The 19,763-nt window shown below is 34.7% G+C and overlaps 2 protein-coding genes across 2 annotated transcripts in view; both read right to left on the bottom strand.

Annotated features, from left to right (window-relative positions):
- Positions 1-367: 367 nt before the first annotated feature.
- Positions 368-8,761, bottom strand: LOC128994475 (40S ribosomal protein S20). The gene is made up of 3 exons (XM_054419051.1): positions 8,639-8,761; positions 4,909-5,011; positions 368-673 (listed from the first exon to the last, which is right to left on the bottom strand). The coding sequence occupies exons 1-3, from the start codon at positions 8,639-8,641 to the stop codon at positions 417-419; spliced, it is 363 nt and encodes a 120-aa protein (XP_054275026.1). The 5' UTR covers positions 8,642-8,761; the 3' UTR covers positions 368-416.
- Positions 8,762-17,771: 9,010 nt separating this feature from the next.
- The window catches only part of LOC128994401 (homologous-pairing protein 2 homolog), a 33,768-nt gene continuing 31,776 nt past the window's right edge, over positions 17,772-19,763 (bottom strand). The window contains exons 2-4 of the mRNA XM_054418950.1: positions 19,324-19,485; positions 18,744-18,827; positions 17,772-18,281 (exon numbers count right to left, since the gene is read on the bottom strand). Coding sequence (XP_054274925.1) covers positions 17,901-18,281; positions 18,744-18,827; positions 19,324-19,476 — 618 coding nt within the window. The 5' untranslated portion in view covers positions 19,477-19,485 and the 3' untranslated portion in view covers positions 17,772-17,900. The remainder of the gene's footprint in view (positions 18,282-18,743; positions 18,828-19,323; positions 19,486-19,763) is intronic.

Below are 19,763 nucleotides of genomic sequence, written 5' to 3'. Positions count from 1 at the left end.
GCTTCTAAACTGTATGTGGTTAAATATTCAACCTTAGCACTTGCACATTTGTTTTTGGTTTTCTGTAGGCCTACTGTGTTAAGTCAGGGCAAACAATATGTTATGGTTTTTGACCAAATGTAAGTACCAGACATTTGTGGTACCGTACAAACTAAGGCAGATCTATGGTAAAGTCATACTTTGTTCCTTGAAATAAAAATAGAAGACTAAGACACGTCCAAGCAAAAATTTTTAAAAAGAAGATATTTTTTACTGTTTACCATCTTTGGCCCAATAAAGGCCCATCTTAGAGCAAATAAACTAATGGCTGAGCCAGCACAACCCAGATTCATCAAATACAATTAGGTGGTAGCAAACAATAATATAATCAATGTATAAAACCAGAGTTTATTCAGTCAATTGTACAAACGAGTGGTTTACGAGTCAGCAATGGTAACCTCCACCTCTACACCGGGCTCGATGCTGATGGAAGTGATTTGCTTGACGATCTCCGAGGGACTCTGAAGGTCGATGACCCGCTTGTGTACCCTCATCTGGAATCTGTCCCAGGTCTTGGAACCTTCACCGCAGGGAGTCTTACGTGTGGTGATACGCAGGATCTTGGTCGGCATACGCACTGGTCCCTTCACACGCAGTTTCTCCCTCTTAGCTCCACTGATCAGATCAGCACACACTGCACACAGAGCGAGATTTATAATCAACCAATACACAGTGTAACTTGAAGTGAGAATACCAATATACAGACGGTGGGTTTATTAAGGAAATAATGTTAGCCTAGCTTAGTACATCATCTTGGACTTTGATGTTACGACGGGATCATTTTTTGGTATACCATCATCATTTTAATTTTAGACTGATTTCCCTTAAAAGTGTTAAGTTTCTTTGACTGAAAATGTTACTGGTGTAGGCATAAAAAAATAACAAAATAAACTGACCATCAGGAAACCAGACGGTACAAGAGTTTTCCATATTATAGCTTCTGCAATTGAAGCCTCAACTAAAAAAATGTGATAATAATAATTGAAGACCAAATAAAAACAATATGGTTTATCAAAGGTAGTTTGAAGCATAGATTTAAAATAATCCCATAAAAGATTACAGGTTCAATCCCCTTGATGTTCAATGATGCTCATCCTTACAGTTGGGATATGCTGAAGACCGCATTAATCTTGATTCCAACCAGTGCAGCAAGGGTCGTGTTTTTGTTTACAATATGTTTCTTGTTATTAATTCAATAATAGCCAAGCATTAGCAAAACTAAACGATCTCTAATTACAAACTATTGCTTGTCTGTTTGTTTAATAAAAAAATTGTATTAGCAATCAAATCTGACACATATTTTCTCCCATATTAGCTTGTCAACAATCTTTACCATGGGTAAGCGGTGGGAGTAACTAGAAGTATATTTTATAGGGGAAATCAGAAAAGTTGTTTATAATTCATATGGTGGTGGTTTGGGGGAATCCAAGTTCTAGGGGGGATAAACACTTGGAATGGGAGGTTTGTGGAATGGAAATAGCTGTTAGTTAGTTAGTTGTTTACATTCGGTGCTATAATAGCAGTATGTGGTAGGCCTACAATATCTTTTGAATTGTAATTTGTACAGGAATGGAAGTTGTACCATTTTGTCCAGAATTTAAAGGAATATATAGGCCTAACAAACTAAATTTTTATCAAAATTGTTCAGGCCATTTTAAAGAAAACTTTATTTTTCCGCTTTTTTATGGGCTTTATGAAAAACCCCCATTAAAACTTAACAAATTTAAAACCCCTGAGATATGATGAATTAGTCTACATACCTATGAAATTTTATCAAAATCTGACTACAGGTGTGTAGTCTAAGTGACTAGTGCAAATTTTAGACTAGTGGTCTGTAGCTTTATACACATGTAGCATTCAAACATGCAGACAGACACACGCGTACACACACAGACATCACTTCGAAAACCACTTTTTTGGGTTCAGGGGGACCAAAAACGGTTATATCCACTCAAATTTAAACATATTATAAGTAGTACCAGGGAACCGAGCATTGCTCGTAGTGTTTAATTTGTAGGATACGTTAACTGCATTTAAAAATAATGTCATTACAGTATTGCCATTTTATAAAGCTGAGCCCTTCTATAAGACTTGATGTTGATCTCATATAGTTTATTGACCTATATTTGACATTGGGATTTCTCCACCTATCAATTGACTTCGTTAGACGCCACACACTTAGAACTGTTGTGGTCGTACAGTTTTGTTCTAGGCCAAAGAAAATATTATTTTTAGTCAAAACTAATGAATTACCCCGACGAATATACTCTTAGAAATAAGTTAAAGTGTAAAACATAGTGTTTATGTTAAAAAACATAATAACTGCAAAATAGTTAGTAAATACCCCCGCCGCAGCAAACCTGCCGTCTAAGCGAATTTCCATTTGGCCGAATTGATTTTCAATTGATCTATTTAAATAACATTAGGTTTAACGAGTACCTAGGTTTGCTGCTACAAGGAAACTAATAAAGTAGTGTGTTTTTAGTAAAATATTTATAGCTTACTATAAAATAAATAAATTTGCCAAGTTTGATCAAAATATATCCATAAACAAGCAAACTACAACATTTTACAATATTCTCCATAAGAATAACATGGGAATTTTAAATTTACCATTTTTTTAGTTTTCTCCGTAACCAATAACCGTACAAAAACACTTTGATATACTGAATTGTTTGTTTTTTTAAGCTCTTTAAGAAGGTTTAGAGAAAAATTGGGAAATTTTGTGTTTTGAGGGTAAGAAGTGAGAAAAACCAATTTTTACCCCATAAAACCCCCCATAAAACCCTGTTCCCATAGTCCGATCATGCTGGATCGCGAACTCATTCAAGTTTATCCCGCCTTACACCTTCAAACCAAATTTCATCAAAATCGGATAAAAATTACTCAAGTTATCGTGTTCACGGACACATATATATATAAATCTATATATATACTAGCTGACCCGGCGAACTTCGTATCGCCTAAGTTATAGGTTTCCCCTAAGACAGACCGATGGAAAGAAAGTACCGTTACGTTTAATTTTCAAGATGATCTCGTTCGCATCGCTCAATCACGTCCTGGTTGAAGTTCGTTCGCTACGCTCACTCACCTTTGGGTTGGAGCTCGTTCGCTACGCTCACTCACCTTTAGGTTGGAGCTCGTTCGCTGCGCTCACTTGCCTTCAGGTTAGCTCGTTCGCTACGCTAACTCGCCTCCAGGTTGAAGTTCGTTCGCTACGCTCACTCACCTTTGGGTTGGAGCTCGTTCGCTGCGCTCACTTGCCTTCAGGTTAGCTCGTTCGCTACGCTAACTCGCCTCCAGGTTGAAGTTCGTTCGCTACGCTCACTCACCTTTTGGTTGCAAATTAGCTGTTGTCATAAATGTAAAAGAAATAATAGTGCTGCACCCTGTTGGTAATCCTTGTAACTTTAATGCTATTGAACATCATAGAACAGAACCAACTTGTTTAATTGAAACAGCTGTTAAGATTCATTAATTCCATTTCTCATAAGGTTAACATGGGAAACTCCAGAGCCACTGGGGCGGAGCCCTTTTAAGAATTTCGAAACGGGAAATAGTTTACGTCCGATTCGCATACCTACAGAATTTACACACCAAATTTCATAACGATCGGTGAAGTCGTTCCGGAGGAGTTTGCAGACAAACACTGTGACACGAGAATTTTATATATTAGATATATATATATATATCTATATATATATATATATATACATAGGCCTATATAAAAATTTGAACGAATGGTGTTTTTGGCCTCTGGGGACATTAAAATGAAAAAGTAAATCGGTCCCGGGCCTAAGTCTTACCATGAGACCTACGGTAATAGCTACTTCCCTATAGGGAAATTCGCTAAAACTGCAAATATCACTCCAAATTTCTAAGTTGTGGTTTTCTGCTGTATAGTGTAGTTTCAAAGGCTGAACTTAAGGGTTTGCAAGACAACAAATTTCATGCTCTAGAGTCTAGACCATATTTAAGGCCTATACAAGTTTTGAAGAGGTTAGTTTTTATAATTACATTTAAAATAGGTATGTCTAAATTAAACAATCATGTTAAAATTTAACTATTAATTTGGGACTCCAACTGGGTTTTCCTCAATACTCTTGGTTTAGCATTAGTGCATCTTTTACGGTAAAATATTATACGGTTTTGAACAGTAGTAATTATTCCAGGGCTTAATAAAACGCCCCACGTGTATTAAATAACCAATGATAAATCGTATTCACAAGAGTGTCCTTTTTCTTTTGTCCCCTATTTAATAATTTTCCAATGTACTGAAGATGATTTGTTGTATAGGCATATGTTACAAAATTTACATTTTTGTCAAGCTTTCTTGGCTACCTAGCCTTCCATAAGAGCAATGTTAAAAATATTAACATTTCATTTAAAGTTTTTAACCAAAAATAAATTTTCCCAGAACAGTGGCTAGCATGGATATTGTTTTTAGCCTGAAACTAAGATATTCCTAACATATTTAATTTATATATACATTACCGGTAGATATAAAATATAACTAATATATATTTAATTTAGAGGAAATTGTAGGAGCCGTTTTTGAAATTATTGTGCACAAATGTTACTCGCATTATAATATAGATACAGTATGTCCAAATTTGATGTTTCAACAATGATTAACAAGTTCAATCACTTTGAACTTGGTGTTGAACTCATTGCTGAATTGTTGTTGCACTGTTTCGGCCCAGTAATGTAAGATAACAAACTGGAATTAATACAGTGCGTATCAGTCATATCAAAATTTCACAGGACTATTCATAAGTGGACAAATTTCACGAAAACCAGAACTAGGCTATCTCCAACTCATTCACAGATTTGGATTTTATCCTCCCAAATTTGTAAAAGTGCTTTTACCTTTCTCCAAGCTCTTCATGTTCTTGGAGGTGAGAGTGATACGGATCCTATGGACATGTGCAGGCTCAGCCTGAGGCTTTTCTGGGTCCTTGGTGAAAGTACTCTGAAATCACATAAAACTTCAACAATTAACAAACTATATTGAGATATGATATAGGCTACTCATAGAGGCCAAATTAATTTTATAAGTAGACTAATTTATCCCAAGTCAAAAAACTACACCAGCATCTCACTAATCCAAACTAGGCTAAATACGTCCTAACCTAATTGGCCAAAAAATTTAATAAACATATCTATCTTCTATATTATTAATATGCTACATGAAACTTTGTGAACAATAAGGCTTTTTTGTTTAGTTTTAAGATTTAACCCCAAATTTTATACAAAATGTTTGTCTAGGTGTGTAGATTTTCAAACTGGCCTTACATTTTTGATAGGTCCCTTGGGCTCTGCCTCGGTGGCTTCCCATGTTATCCTTATAAAGAACAAATTTGTTTACATCATGATCAGCTGGATAATTTAATTGCTGTGTTAATAAAGGTTAAAAACACGGTTAATAACAGTTACACTGCATTGGAAACATTCATGTAGACCAATTTTTAAAGAACTTAATATACCGTAATGACTGTACCAAGTTTAATCATTTTTAAATCCTTAGCACAGTCAAATTTTGAAAAATTGTAATGTGCGGAGAATTTTGACCATCCATATAACACCCGTTTCAAAAAAGATTTTCAGTTTCCAATTCGCCGATTAAAATTAAAAGGAAAAACACCAAAATATATGGGAAAGAAATTTTTTATCAACTGCAACCAAAATATAAAGATTTAAAACAACACACCTTTTAAAAGCAGCCTTGCCTCATTTCTTGTAGCCTAAACAAAATATATTACAGTATTGATGAATTTTTTGAATGATGGTAATTTTTTAAATTAGTAAATATCATGTTTTATAAAATAACCCAAATAATTATTTCTAAGAATCTTTGTTTATTTTTAGTATTTTAGGTACTTACAAGAGGTTCTACCCGCGAACTCACGGGTGAACAGAAACCACCACTAAATTAATTTAATCAACTTTGACTTCATATTTCATTTAAAGGGCCCAAGTTCGAGAAATTGTCTGTGGGGCAGAGCCCTTAGGGAGTTTTTCCATATCAATGAATACTTTTCGGCAAATCTACACCCTCTAAGCTTCATTTTGATATGCCATATGCCTATATTTTTATTTGGTAAATGGCCTTAACCGATTACATAAAATTAGATTGTATCACTTTAATAATATAATAGATTATGATGCATTATGATTATATTGACAATGTCATCTGTTTTTGTAGCTTAAGCTATGTAAACTGTAAAACGTTTATGTGACAATAAAGATAAATTTATTCATTTAGCCTAATACGGTATTTTAGTTGCAATTTAAGGAAACGTGTGCCGGCGCTACAAACATTTAGCCTACTGATTTGGTTGAAATGAAATGTTTACTATTTGAATTGTAATTGTAAATATTACAATGGGAAAATCGAGAAAGCCTGGACAATTTGATATAGGTAATAAAAAGAAAACTGAATTAACACTGTAGGCTACTGCATTTCTAGAGCAATCATTGAAAGTGAAGATTTGCAAACTATAAAACCATAGGAAAGTAATAGAACACCACCAAGTAGAAGAAATAGAAATAATGTTTTTTTAGAATTTATAATCGTTATTATGGGCCACCTGATGCGGCTATGAATGGGAAACATTTGTCAGATAACAAGAGTTTTCAGGGTTCACTAGGCCTACTTGATCCACATTTATTCATCGTGTTTAATCAATGACCTTTGGCGACAATGTAAAGATTTGAGCTGAAGTGTTGAGTTATGATGATGCTATGCATTTGCACACTGGCACCCCCAAGCCATCATGTAGCCATCTTTTGGTAGAGGAAGAACAGGTAAGCGATAGGATTGACCGCACAGTGCTCGCCACAAGTAGGCCTACATCACCGGCACAACATACCAGAGCTGAAAGCCCGTGGTCATCCCATAAGCATGTTAATTTAATACTTAATTTAACTTCTTTGTGGTTTTGCATGTGTTCTAAAAAACAATAATCTGCAGTTAGTTTACTAAGTAACTTACAAGGTTTAAGGATAACGATGTAATCACACAGATTTAAAAGACTTGAAAGCGCTCTACATGGCGCTGTCCAGTGCAATGGTATAGGATAATCGCATTAAGCAACATCGAACTGAGAAATACGAGCTGAGGTAGAGCGCGTCCAATATCAACTTCTAAATACATTACGATTTCATTATTTTTTTATAAAATAATTTATTTAATTCATTTTATATACCTAACATTTTACACTGCTACCACGGTTTGTAAAGTAAATTGAATTTGAAATACAGTAATACTTATTCAAATTTTTTGGAGTCATAAAATGTCATTATGAATTTGGTAATTAGAACTTTAAGACGTTTTTTGAATTGAGTTATTTTGTATCTAGGCCCATGTAAAACTTGCTATGTTTTGTTAATACAAGGTTAATATAGGCCTAGGTACTGAATTGAGTATGACTGCAGTGTAGTGTAATAATTTGTAGATTTTTAAATAGCCTAGTCACAGAAATTTATTTCTTAAAATAAAAATAATTTGGAAACTTGAGGCTTCTTCCCTCCCTGGAATTTTACTAAGCACCACTAGCGGGATGGTTGCCTTTTTATTTATAAATTAGGACTAGTTTTAAGCTTAGTCTGGTCCCTTGGCACTGTCATAGGTCTACCTTATTACCCTCAATGTCTTTACCACCATACGTAGATCAGGGAATCATCAGGGTTCTTCTGTCTCATCGGGTTTTAGCTAACTTATGTTTTCACGAAGTAAGCTGGGGTAGACTTCCGTATCTGTTGTCAAAACAACCGAATGAAAATATTAATTATTCGATTGTTTTGTTCGATATAGGCTATAGATCGATATTTTCATTTGGTTGTAATGACAACAAATAGGGACGTCTACCCGTGAGCTGGCATGTGCGTGTGTATGAATGTTGTTCAATGTACTCATTGATATAATTGTTTCGGTAAATTAACCATCTAATTGTACCGGTAAATTTTGGTCTAGGCCTATTTGGTGTGGTATTTTTTCAAGTGATGGGCAAATGTTTTGTTGTTATGTAGATTACCTCTGTATTATTCCACGGTTAGTAGGGTTTTAGAAAATAACAAAGTAAATCCCCTATTTAACTTACATAAGCATTTAATTTAGAGATTCAATATTGTTGTAGGCCTCTACATTGTAAAAAATTGGCTTGAGTTGAACCCATATTACAAATTTGATAATTTTTTTGATGCCATGAAGGCTGCACAAAACTTAAATACCTTATAAGTCATGTACATCTACTGAAAGGTATGTTTGTTTGACAATTATTTTGCATGGTTGGCTGTGTGATGATTTTTGGTGCCGTTGTTTGGTTTGCAGTGGATTATTTTTTATGTTTTATTTTTTCAGGAAAAGACTGAAATATTATTTTTTAATTAATATTTTATGTAAGACAAAGCCTATTGTAAACAACTTAATGGCCGAAATAAATCTTGAATCTACAGTAATAACGTGTGTAGCACATGGGAACCCTAACCTCAACTCAGTCTACTAACATAGATAAAGACTTCACAGTAAGTAGGCCTATGTACAATAAATAAAACCCAACGCAAAATAACTAGTGGCGAATTTAAAATATAAACTTACCATTTTTAGATCTTACTGGTCGAGTTAATCAATCTCAAAACACTGAAATTGATCAGCGCTGTTCCAGTAAGTGTGGCAGTTTCTGCTACAAAGAACCGGAAGGGAATGGAAGGGTGGTGGGGGGTGGGGAGTGGCAACTGGCAAGGGAAGAGCAATGCAAAAAAGACTATAATATTTTCATCTATAACAGTACTGCCACCACGCAAATTAATTCGGTTGGGTTGTTGGCTGCACAACGGTATTTAAATGTAATTTAAATCATATTTGCTTTGAACAAGACAAGTAAACAAATTAGGAGGTGTGATACATGAAAACAAAAAAACGCACTATAAGCCATTCCAGACACCAATATATTTTTGTGTGAATTTATACATACAACCAACTATAATTTATACCATAGATTAAACATACTCCTCAAGTTAATACTTGATCAGTTAATGTGTGGACACGCCATGCCATTGTTTATAATATATTATTATTATGTTACATTTTGCGTTGTTCATTTTGGTTTAAAAGTCTTCAATCGTAAGCACATAAGGATATTTTATGGACCACCTGAAATCTTTTGAACAGTATCCGTTCCTTATCCTTGTCTACGCCGGAGCCGTTGGAATTTTTTTTTAAAGGAGATGAAAGAAAGTGATAGGTTATATATTTGATTTAAACGCTTTTTGGGAAAACGGTTCAGACCCACATGCTTTGTGGGCGTGCCATGAAGAGTTAAAGCAAATCCATATAAGACAATAAAAGACATTTTATTGACCCGTAAGTAATTATTACAAAATACGTCTTGTCAATTTTATAATACACTAGCTGTACCCGCGGGCTTTGCCCCGTTTTACTTCATATGTGAGCTCGTTCGCATGGCTAATCACGTCCTGGTTGAAGTTCGTTCGCTACGCTCACTCACCTTTAGGTTGGAGCTCGTTCGCTGCGCTCGCACGTCCTGGTTGAAGTTCGTTCGCTACGCTCACTCACCTTTTGGTTGCAAATTAGCTGTTGTCATAAATCATAAATTAAAAAAATAATAGTGCTGCACTCTGTTGGTAATCCTTGTAACTTTAATGCTATTGAATATCACAGAACAGAACCAACTTGTTAAATTGAAACAGCTGTTATGATTTATTAATTCCATTTAAATATGAGTACTCATTAGGTTAACATGGGAAACTCTAGAGCCACTGGGGCGGAGCCCGAGAGTCCGATCAGAATAAAAACCACTTAGTTTTCCTATTTAATGCCTAAAGAATCAGTGTACCAAATTTCAGCCTCCTAGGTAAGTGGGAAGTGGGAGAATTAGTGATGAGTGAGTGAGTCAGTCAGTCAGTGAGGGCTTTGCCTTTTATATATATAGATAGCTTCATAAAATAAGAAATTATATGGCGAGTCAGGTACGGTATATGCTGATGTCACTCAGATTGCAATCACCATTTTACCATTTAGGAAGATAAAAACAAACATATATTTATATGGTAAAATACATATTAGCTGATTTTTTTGTTTGCAATCTGGGTGACGTCAGCATACACCGTACTTGACTCGCCATATAATTTCTTATTTTAATGTTGGGAATGAATAGCACACCTATATGTATTTTCCTTCCACAATGGTACGGTATGGTATGGCTTTGAGCGGAGCGAGCGAAGCTCTTATACGTCGACTCTTCGTGAAGCATGACGTCACGATAGAAGACGGCAATGACGTAGTTTACCGTTTGTGATCAGCTGCTTGTTTTAATCTTCCCTTGGAAAATAAATAAAGAAATACCCTTTGTCACAAAAATATTAAACATTACGTCATTGCCGTCTTCTATGGTGTCGTCATGCTTGACGTGCATTACGGCCTGTTTTTTTGAGCGGAGCGAGCGAAGCTCTTATACGTTGACTCTTATGCATTTCGTAATACGCAAACTCCTCCTAGACGGCTGAATCAATTGTTTTCAAATTTTGCATGGTGATAAAGCCCATATCGGTGAGTGCCAACATCTATATGGCGTTAAAAAGTCTCTCAGGGATCCGCCCCACTGGGTCTCAAAGTTTAAATGTAATCCTTAAGGAAGCAGTATTTGACACATAAACAAAGAAATATGATCAGCTGTTGACTTTTGAATGCAGTAGATAAAGAAATAGCTGATAGCATTATTCCACAGATATTAGAACAGAAACGGTATGGATCATAATCAAATGACGACACTAGCTTGAGGTCTGCAATCCTTAAATGTTATTGAAAGGGAAGGAAACAGGTCCGCAACGTAGGAAGTGGTGAAGGAAGTAGTAATGGCGATCTGTTCGGGGTGTGGGGTCTGTTTATAAGGTATTTGAATGGTATTTGCAATCCTATTCTGCAATGGGAAGGGAGGGAAACAGGTCTGTGACGTAGGAAGTGGTGAAGGAAGTTGGAAAGGCAAGCAGTCCAGACTATGGAAACTGTTTTTGACGATTAGATTAAGTTATGTGCAATCCTAAAATGCTATGGGAAAGGAGGAAAACAGGTCCGCGATGTGTGAAGTGGTGAAGGAAGTAGTCAAGGGGAGCTGTCCGGTGTGTAGGAACTGTTTATGACGATTATATTAACGTATCTGCAATCCTAAAATGCTATAGGAAGGGAGGAAAACTGGTCCGAGACGTAGGAAGTGGTGAAGGAAGTAGTCAATGCGAGCTGTCCGGAGTGTGGAAACTGTTTATGGTGATTATATTAAAGTATCTACAATCCTAAAATGCTATGGGAAGGGAGGAAAACAGGTCCGCGATGTAGGAATTGGTGAAAGAAGTAATCAAGGCCAGCTGTCCGGAGTGTGGGAACTGTTTATGACGATTAGATTAAGGTATCTGCAATCGTAAAATGCTATAGGAAGGGAGGAAAACAGGTCCGTGACGTAGGAAGAGGTGAAGGAAGTAGTAAACGCGAGCAGTCTGGAGTGTGGAAACTGTTTATGACGGTTAGATTAAGGTATCTGCATTCCTAAAATTCCATGGGAAGGGATGGAAACAGGTCCGCGATGTAGGAGTGGTAAAGGAAGTAGTAAAGGCGAGCAGTCGCTGGAGTGTGGAAACTGTTTATGACAATTAGGTGAGCAGTGTGGAGTGTGGGAACTGGAAACAGTTTTTGGCAGTTAGATAAATGTATCTGCAATGCAGTAAATCTTATGAGAAGGGATGGAATCAAGCCCTCAACATAGGAACAACATAGGGAAGGAAACGCAACGTGGGAAGTGGTGAAGGAAGTAGTCAAAGCGAGCTGTCCGGAGTGTGGGAACTATTTATGATGATTAGATTAAGGTATCTGCATTCCTAAAATTCTATGGAAATGGAGGAAAACAGGTCCGCGACGTAGGAAGTGGTGAAGGAAGTAGTAAAGGCGAGCAGTCTGGAGTGTGGAAACTGTTTATGACGGTTAGATTAAGGTATCTGCATTCCTAAAATTCCATGGGAAGGGATGGAAACAGGTCCGCGATGTAGGAGTGGTAAAGGAAGTAGTAAAGGCGAGCAGTCGCTGGAGTGTGGAAACTGTTTATGACAATTTGATTAAGGTATCTGCATTCCTAAAATTCCATGGTAAGGGAGGAAAACAGGTACGCGACGTAGGAAGTGGTGAAGGAAGTAGTAAAGGCGAGCAGTCTGGAGTGTGGAAACTGTTTATGACGATTATATTAAGGTATCTGCATTCCTAAAATTCTATGGCAAGAGAGGAAAACAGGTCCACGATGTAGGAGTGGTGAAGGAAGTAGTAAAGGCGAGCAGTGTCTGGAGTTTGGAAACTGTTTTTGACGACTAGATTAAGGAATCTGCATTCCTAAAATTCTATGGAGTGTGGGAACTATTTATGATGATTAGATTAAGGTATCTGCAATCCTAAAATGCTATTGGAAGGGAAGGAAACAGGTCCGCGATGTATGAAGTGGTGAAGGAAGTAGTAAAGGTAAGCAGTCTGGAGTGTGGAAACTGTTTATGATGATTAGATTAAGGTATCTACATTCCTAAAATTCTATGGGAAGAGAGGAAAACAGGTCCGCGACGTAGGAAGTGGTGAAGAAAGTAGTAAAGGCGAGTAGTCTGGAGTGTGGAAACTGTTTTACATCTAAAATACTAAAATGCAATGGAAAGTGATGAATACAGGTCCACGACGTAGGAAGTGGCTTAAGAAGTAGTAAAGTATGAGCATCAGCATAGTGTGAGATCCGTCTGTGGCAGTTAGATTAATGTATCCTCAATACTAAAATGCTATGAGAAGGGAAGGAAACAGGTCTATGACGTAGTAAATGGTGAAGGAAGTAGTAAGGCTAGCAGTGCAGAGTGTGGGAACTGTCTTTGGCAATTACATTAATGTATCTGCAATCCTAAAATGCTATGGGAAGAGAGGGAAACAGGTCTTTGATGTAGGGTGTGGTGAAGAAAGTAGTAAAGGTGAGCAGTGTTGAGTTTGGGAATGTATCTGCAATACCAAAATTCTAAGGGAAGAGACTGTAGACTGTATGTTAAAATGATTACAAAGCATGAATCGATACATATTTTCTATACATGCAATCGTTTACAATCGAAATTTACAACTGAGTTGACAACAGCTGATTTTTACTCCATAGAGGCTGAAAACTATTTTTACTCCCTAAATATTAAAAATGCTACTTTAGACCCGCAACGCATGCATTAAAAATTACTGTTTTTACTGCAGTATGACAAAAACAATATAATATGAACCCTTGATGACGCCGCTCAATTTTGTGGATGCCTCTGCGAACGCCACCTAGCTTTATTTTGGTTGGTTCTATGGGTTACCAAATAGCGTAAAAATACATTTTAAAACACTATATTTTCAGAAATTTTCCCGGGGAAGAGCCGGAACCTCCTGATGTTTGTTAGACCTATATATTGCATTCCTCTGTAAAAAATCCTGCGGGCGCCCATGAACATCCTCGTTCTCGTTCATCATCGTTTGTAGGAATCTGAATCTTGTAGGTGTTCTTCATTATATAGGCTAATAACGATGATAAATTCTTAAAAAAATATCATCTCTATTTCTTCTACTTGGTGGCGTTTTATGTTTCCAATATTTGAAAATTAGTTCATTCAATGATGATTTAATTTTTAAAGATGTAATTTTTGTTGGACACACTTTTTTGAATTGCAGCTCAAATGTTAACATCAATTAAATATCCAACTGATCATAATGTAAACAAATATGTTCTTCATAAGGATTACATAGGAACTTTAAAAGCCACTGGGACAGAGCCTAAGGGACTTAAAAAAAAATGTAAGGTCAGTTTGCAAATCTACGTTAGACGCTCTTTCCAATGAGACGTCAATGGATAAAATTGGTTAAGAAATGGCGGAGGAGTTCAACCAACAAATTTCGTGTTTGCATATTAATTATATAGATTTTACCACGATTACTAGAACCTTTGAATTTGTGTTTGCGTACACAATGGAAAAAAGTGAGAAAGCTTGGACAATTTGATATATCATCCAAATAAGTGAATTGACACAGTGCTGTATTTCTTGAAAATCATTGTAAGAACGGATTTGCAAACTATGGAAATATAACAAGTCAGAGAACGCCACCAAGTAGAAGAAATCGAGATAATGTTTTTTTAAAGAATTTACTACTGTATCCTTATTAGCCTATATAATGAAGAACACATACAAGATGAAGATTCATACAAACGATGAACGTAGTTGTTAGCCGAAGTGCTACAACATTCTTAGTAGGAAACATGGATTTAGCTTTGTGATCATTGCAGAGGAAAACCAAGGCTAAATAAATCTGGTACGTCAAGGACATTTACTCTATGTTTCTATAAAAGACAAGTGATTTTAGAAGAATAGCCTATGACTATATCCAGTATATCCAAGAAACCCTTACTAATCTTTTCATTGAAGGATTTAACTATCATTCACATACTTAAGGGAAACAAAAACCAACTGAACAACAGGCCTTTATTTATTCTGCATTTTTTCAGGTAATAAACGTAATTAACGTTATTGCAACTAACCAAAAGAACGCAAATTGAACAAATAAAATTGTGACAGACGGGCTATGCAGGAAGTCCTGAAAGTAATGAGAACAAATTTTATCTTTGTTAAAAAAATGACTGAAATTTATGTAAACTTACAGCTGGCGACAAGGGTGGTACCATGCAGGCTACATTAACGAAGATAAACATGGACAACCTTATGCGGCTATAAGTCAGGAAATGTTAGTAGAAAACACTATAAAGCAATATTAGATTTGAAATATGATAAAATATTTACAGGAAATGTTGATTATATCAAACTGTTATAATAAAAAAAAAAAAAAAAAAAAAATTTGAAATATTTGCGTAAATCATGAGTATTTAAATGAGTTTCACACGGGTAATCTTAAACTCATTGTAAATATTGCGTTTTTCGTTTTGAAATCACTTCTGAAATACTTTGCAATTGCTCAAATTCGAGCAACATTATGTAACAAGAAATTATGTCAAATTAAGAAGTGTAGTAAAGTCAGTACACATCTATGATAAATGATTTAGTGCTTCAAAACCTGCAAAAGGGAAGAGCTTAATTATTAGTGATACCAGGTAGTACACAAATCTCTTGTATCAGAGTGCTTTATCTCAAAATATTCTAAATTTGAGTATGTGTCACCTTTGGAATTTTTCTGGTGGGCTAGAACCTGCCCACTATCGTCCCAAAATTCTTTCTCAAATCCCAAGTCAATGTTCTTATCTTATGTAGGTAATACCTTTGACTAATTAGTCAATGGTAATACATAACTTTAAACAGACAGAATTTTAAAGATGTTTACATCAATGGAATGGGTAAGAGTCAATTAAACATCAATCATATAAACCAATTGTTTTAAAATATTGTTTCAGTTTAATATTATTAGGATGTTTTCTAACTTTGTCATAGATTTTATTTTTAACTTTAGTTTTCATGAATCATTATATTTGTATACTAAAGTTAAAAATAAAATATATGACAAAGTTAGAAAACATCCTATAAACTGAAACAATATTTTAAAACATTCAGAAATAAATTAGTTGTTGAAATCAGAAATTTAAAAAAAGCATATTATGATGGTGTTTTTAAAAATTGTAATGGGGATTCTAAAAAAAATTGGAGAACTGTAAATAGTGTTACTGGACAATCTCGCAATAAGACAGCAATTATGGATTGTGTTTACAATGGGATAAATGCAGGTCAAAAAGTCACTGGAATGTTTCTTGACATCAAAAAGGCTTTTAAAACAGTTAATCATAAAATTCTTTTGGAAAACTGTTTAATTGTGGTATAAGAGGGGTAGCCTATTCGTGGTTCAAAAGTTATTTAACACAGCGAACACAGTTTGTTAAAATTAATAATACTTTAAGTGAAAAAGGTTATATTGAATATGGTGTACCCCAGGGCTCTGTATTGGGTCCAATATTATTTTTAATTTATATCAATGATCTTTGTAATGCTTATTTGAAAGGTAAACTAGCATCCTTCGCTGACGACACTGCATTATGCTACATAAAAGACAATTGGAGAGATGTAGAAGAAGCAATAAATTCGGATTTGAATGCCCTAAAATGGTGGTTTACTAAAAACCAAATGCTGTTAAGCCCTGAAAAAACAAAATTTAAAAATTTTAGTTTAAAATTTGAAAAGAGATTTTTAAGTTCTATTTGTTACAAATATGTTGATTGTCTTTGTAATAATTCACAGTGTTCTGTGTGTGCCACGGTAGAACAAACAAAAAAGATCAAATATTTGGGTTTAATCTTGGATCAAGAATTAAATTGGAAATGTCACATAGAGCAGTTAAAGAATAAATTAAATAGCTATTTCAGATATTTTTATTTCCTAAGAAATTTATGTCCAGAAAATGTTTTAAGAATGCTATATTTCTCTCTATGGTACATAGCAGAATTGACTATGGTTTATTCTGCTGGGGAGGGGCGTATGAAACCAACTTGAAATCTGTGTTCAAACTGCAAAAACATTTTGTCAGAATGATTAAAAGTAAGGGCAAGATGGAACCATCTTGTCCATTATTTGTTAATTTTAAAATCCTTCCTCTTAAATATATGTTTGTTTTTAAGGTGTTAAGAATTTTCTATGTTATAAGTGGTGAGAACCTATAATACATAACTTGTTCAAGGACAAATTAAGAGGTAAGCAAAAAGTAGTAGTACCCAAACCTAATTCAGTATTTTTTACAAATTCTTAGGTCCAAAAATGTTTAATGTTATCCCTGAAGTATTGACACAATGCAAAAGTTTAAGTTTGTTTTCTAAACGATTGAAAATATGGCTTTTATTCAATGAAAATATCGATTTTCTTCTAAAAATCCAAGCATATTTTATTTTTTTTATATAATTATAATATGGACAGAAATGTTGTTATTTAATTAAAAATTGAAAAAGTGTTATTGTGTTGTGGCGTTCTATTTAGAAATATTATTGGTACACTGTGTTTCATGTTTATTAATATGTTAGTACTTTCGCTCTGACTCATTATTACGATGTTAATTTTAAATGATGGAACCTCTATACAGGCTTTCCTTTAGAGGTCCTATATTTCCAGGATGCTAGTAATATAATATAATGTTAATTATACCATAGACTAACCAACACAAGTAGACTTCTCATCCCATTGTAAATTTTGAAGCACGTTTTTCGTGTCTAGTTCATGTACGTGACACAAAGGCGCTAGTGTCGATGAAACTTTGTTTCAATTATTTCAGGGGTAATTTCTTGATTTCTGCTTTACTGTTTGGTTATATAACTAGGGGACAAGTTATTCTTTATGATTAGATCATATTATTTGGTTAAACGAGGTTTTAAATGGCTGTAATAACGGGAAACAAATTGTAAACAAAACACGACCTCTACATAAACCGTACATGAACTAACAATAAAATTGTCTTCAGCTGTTCCATAAGGATGAGAAATCTACTAAGGGAGTATGTTTTATCTATGATTATACTCTTCGTATTAGTTGTACATTTTTAACTGTTGTAAATCAAAACTGTAATTATCTGTAGCATTTTTGGAAATAAAGTCTATTCTATTATATTCTATTCTAAATTGGAAACAGAATGAGATATGAGGAACACTCTATAACCGGTTTTAAACAGTGCATTTAATTTAGAAAAACTTATTTAATGCAACTTAAATCAATTCTCATTCATTAACAACACTATGACAAAGCTAACAATACTGGAAATATTTTGAAATAAATACATGTAACAATCACTATTTTTTTAGCAAACATCAACAAAAAGATGTTATCACAAGGGTTTAATAACTCTGTATTGTTGGCATTTTAACATCCTCGTCCGTTTCCATTCCAACTTCTTCCATCAAAGCTTTCTTCGACTTAGGATATCCCTCCATGATTGCATTGATAATGTCCATACATGTCCTCTTTCTTTTCCGATATTCCTTTAACAACTTCTCATGTTCCGTTTTAATTTTGGTTCTTTCACCAGGAGATACAAGCACTGTGTTCTCTGACAGTTTTGCCAATTTTGTTCGCAAAGTCTCTACTTTCTCTTCCAATTTTGCCAACTGCTCTTTCGCTTCAGCAGTTGTCGGAGCTCCTAGTAACTCCCGCAAACTGTTCTCAGCTTCTTTGGCTTCTTGTTCCACATTCTTGTAATTCTGAGTAACTTTTTCAGTCTGCAACAATGAGTAAATCAATAAAAAAAACAAGGAATGGATTTAAGATGTAATATGCTGTACAGTATCCAAAACACAAATATACAAAAATGTATTCTGTCTGTGATAAGGTAATACAATGCTTAAGTTTTCGCTGCATAATTTTTTAATATAGCCTATCTGTTGGATTTCCATTTGGCTTTCTTAAAAATGAGTAAATTACTGAACAAAATTGGCAAAATATTGCAGAAAGTCAACGTACATACCCAGACAAGGCCTATTATAATACTACATAGTCCATATTCCCATTTGAATGTTGATCTAGCATTTTTACCCTCGGTTTTAAAAAGTTTATCACAGGGCTTTTGGAAGTACTTGGTAATACTGATTGGTCTCTGATCTGTCCTCCGTTCTCTTAAAATTTACATTTCATTGAAAGACTGAAGATTTTTCATTAAACTAAATTTGTAGGTAAAATAATACCTCGGCTTCCAATACTGCAAGATCATTGTCCTGGCCATCATCTTCTGGTTGTTTTACACAGTATATCTTCTGTTTACCGTAAGCCTGTAAAAAATATAATTTAAAATTTATATAAACATGTATTGGTTGCATAAACATGTATATATGTTGCATTGGTTGTAACAATTTAAGTTTGGTATCACCATAGAATAACCAACACAAGCAGACTTCTCATACCATTGTAAAATCATAAGCTTGTTTTTCATGTATAGTTCATGTAGGTGACACTAAGCGCTAATGTTGACAATTGATAATTGATAACAATTTTGTTTATATTACTTTAGGGTTATTTTTTTCAATTGTTATTTTGAATTTTTGTTAATGTTATGTTTTTATAACCAGGGGAAGAGCTATTGTATGATTAGATCATTTTATTTGCTTAAACGAGGTGTTAAGTAACTGAAATAACAAAAAGCAAGATATTTTTGCCAAAATCCAATAATCAGGGAAATGGAAATTCGTTTAATAGCCTTCAGGTTTGTTGAGGTGGGGGTAAGTTATTAATTAATAGTCTAAGGTACCATTAAATAAATAATATAACCTTCTCATAAATCCTCTGTTGAGTAACCAGATCGTCCAAAGCCTTCTGTACAGCTGTCTTGCCAAACTCTTTGTGCATGTTCTGTACAATGTCATTAGCACTGTAGGGCCTGTTAGTTGACTGTAGGTATTTGTACACTCCTTCCACAGCCATCACAACTCACTGTAACACAGAAACTGACAATATTATCAAATACTCATAGCAAATGCAGAGATGCAATGTGGGGAATTTAAGTCATAGTTGGTTCACAACATTTAGGCGGTTTAAGGGAAATGTTTCATATGTTTCCCCACAACTTTTATAGCTTAACGTATACATCAACTGATCAGCTGTTGGCTGGCTGTTATTTCTTGGAGGGGATGGAATCGCTTCCCCTAAAACCACATAAATTTTGTGAATGTACTAGTACAAAATCATCGACTATTGTATACTGAAGTAGA

The sequence above is a fragment of the Macrosteles quadrilineatus genome, unplaced genomic scaffold (assembly GCF_028750875.1).
Source record: "Macrosteles quadrilineatus isolate MER2022 unplaced genomic scaffold, UCM_ALF_1.0 Scaffold_5__1_contigs__length_97177068, whole genome shotgun sequence".
Taxonomy (NCBI): Eukaryota; Metazoa; Arthropoda; class Insecta; order Hemiptera; family Cicadellidae; genus Macrosteles; species Macrosteles quadrilineatus.
Note: the sequence above shows the minus strand (reverse complement) of the source record. Positions and strands in the feature narration are given on the sequence as shown.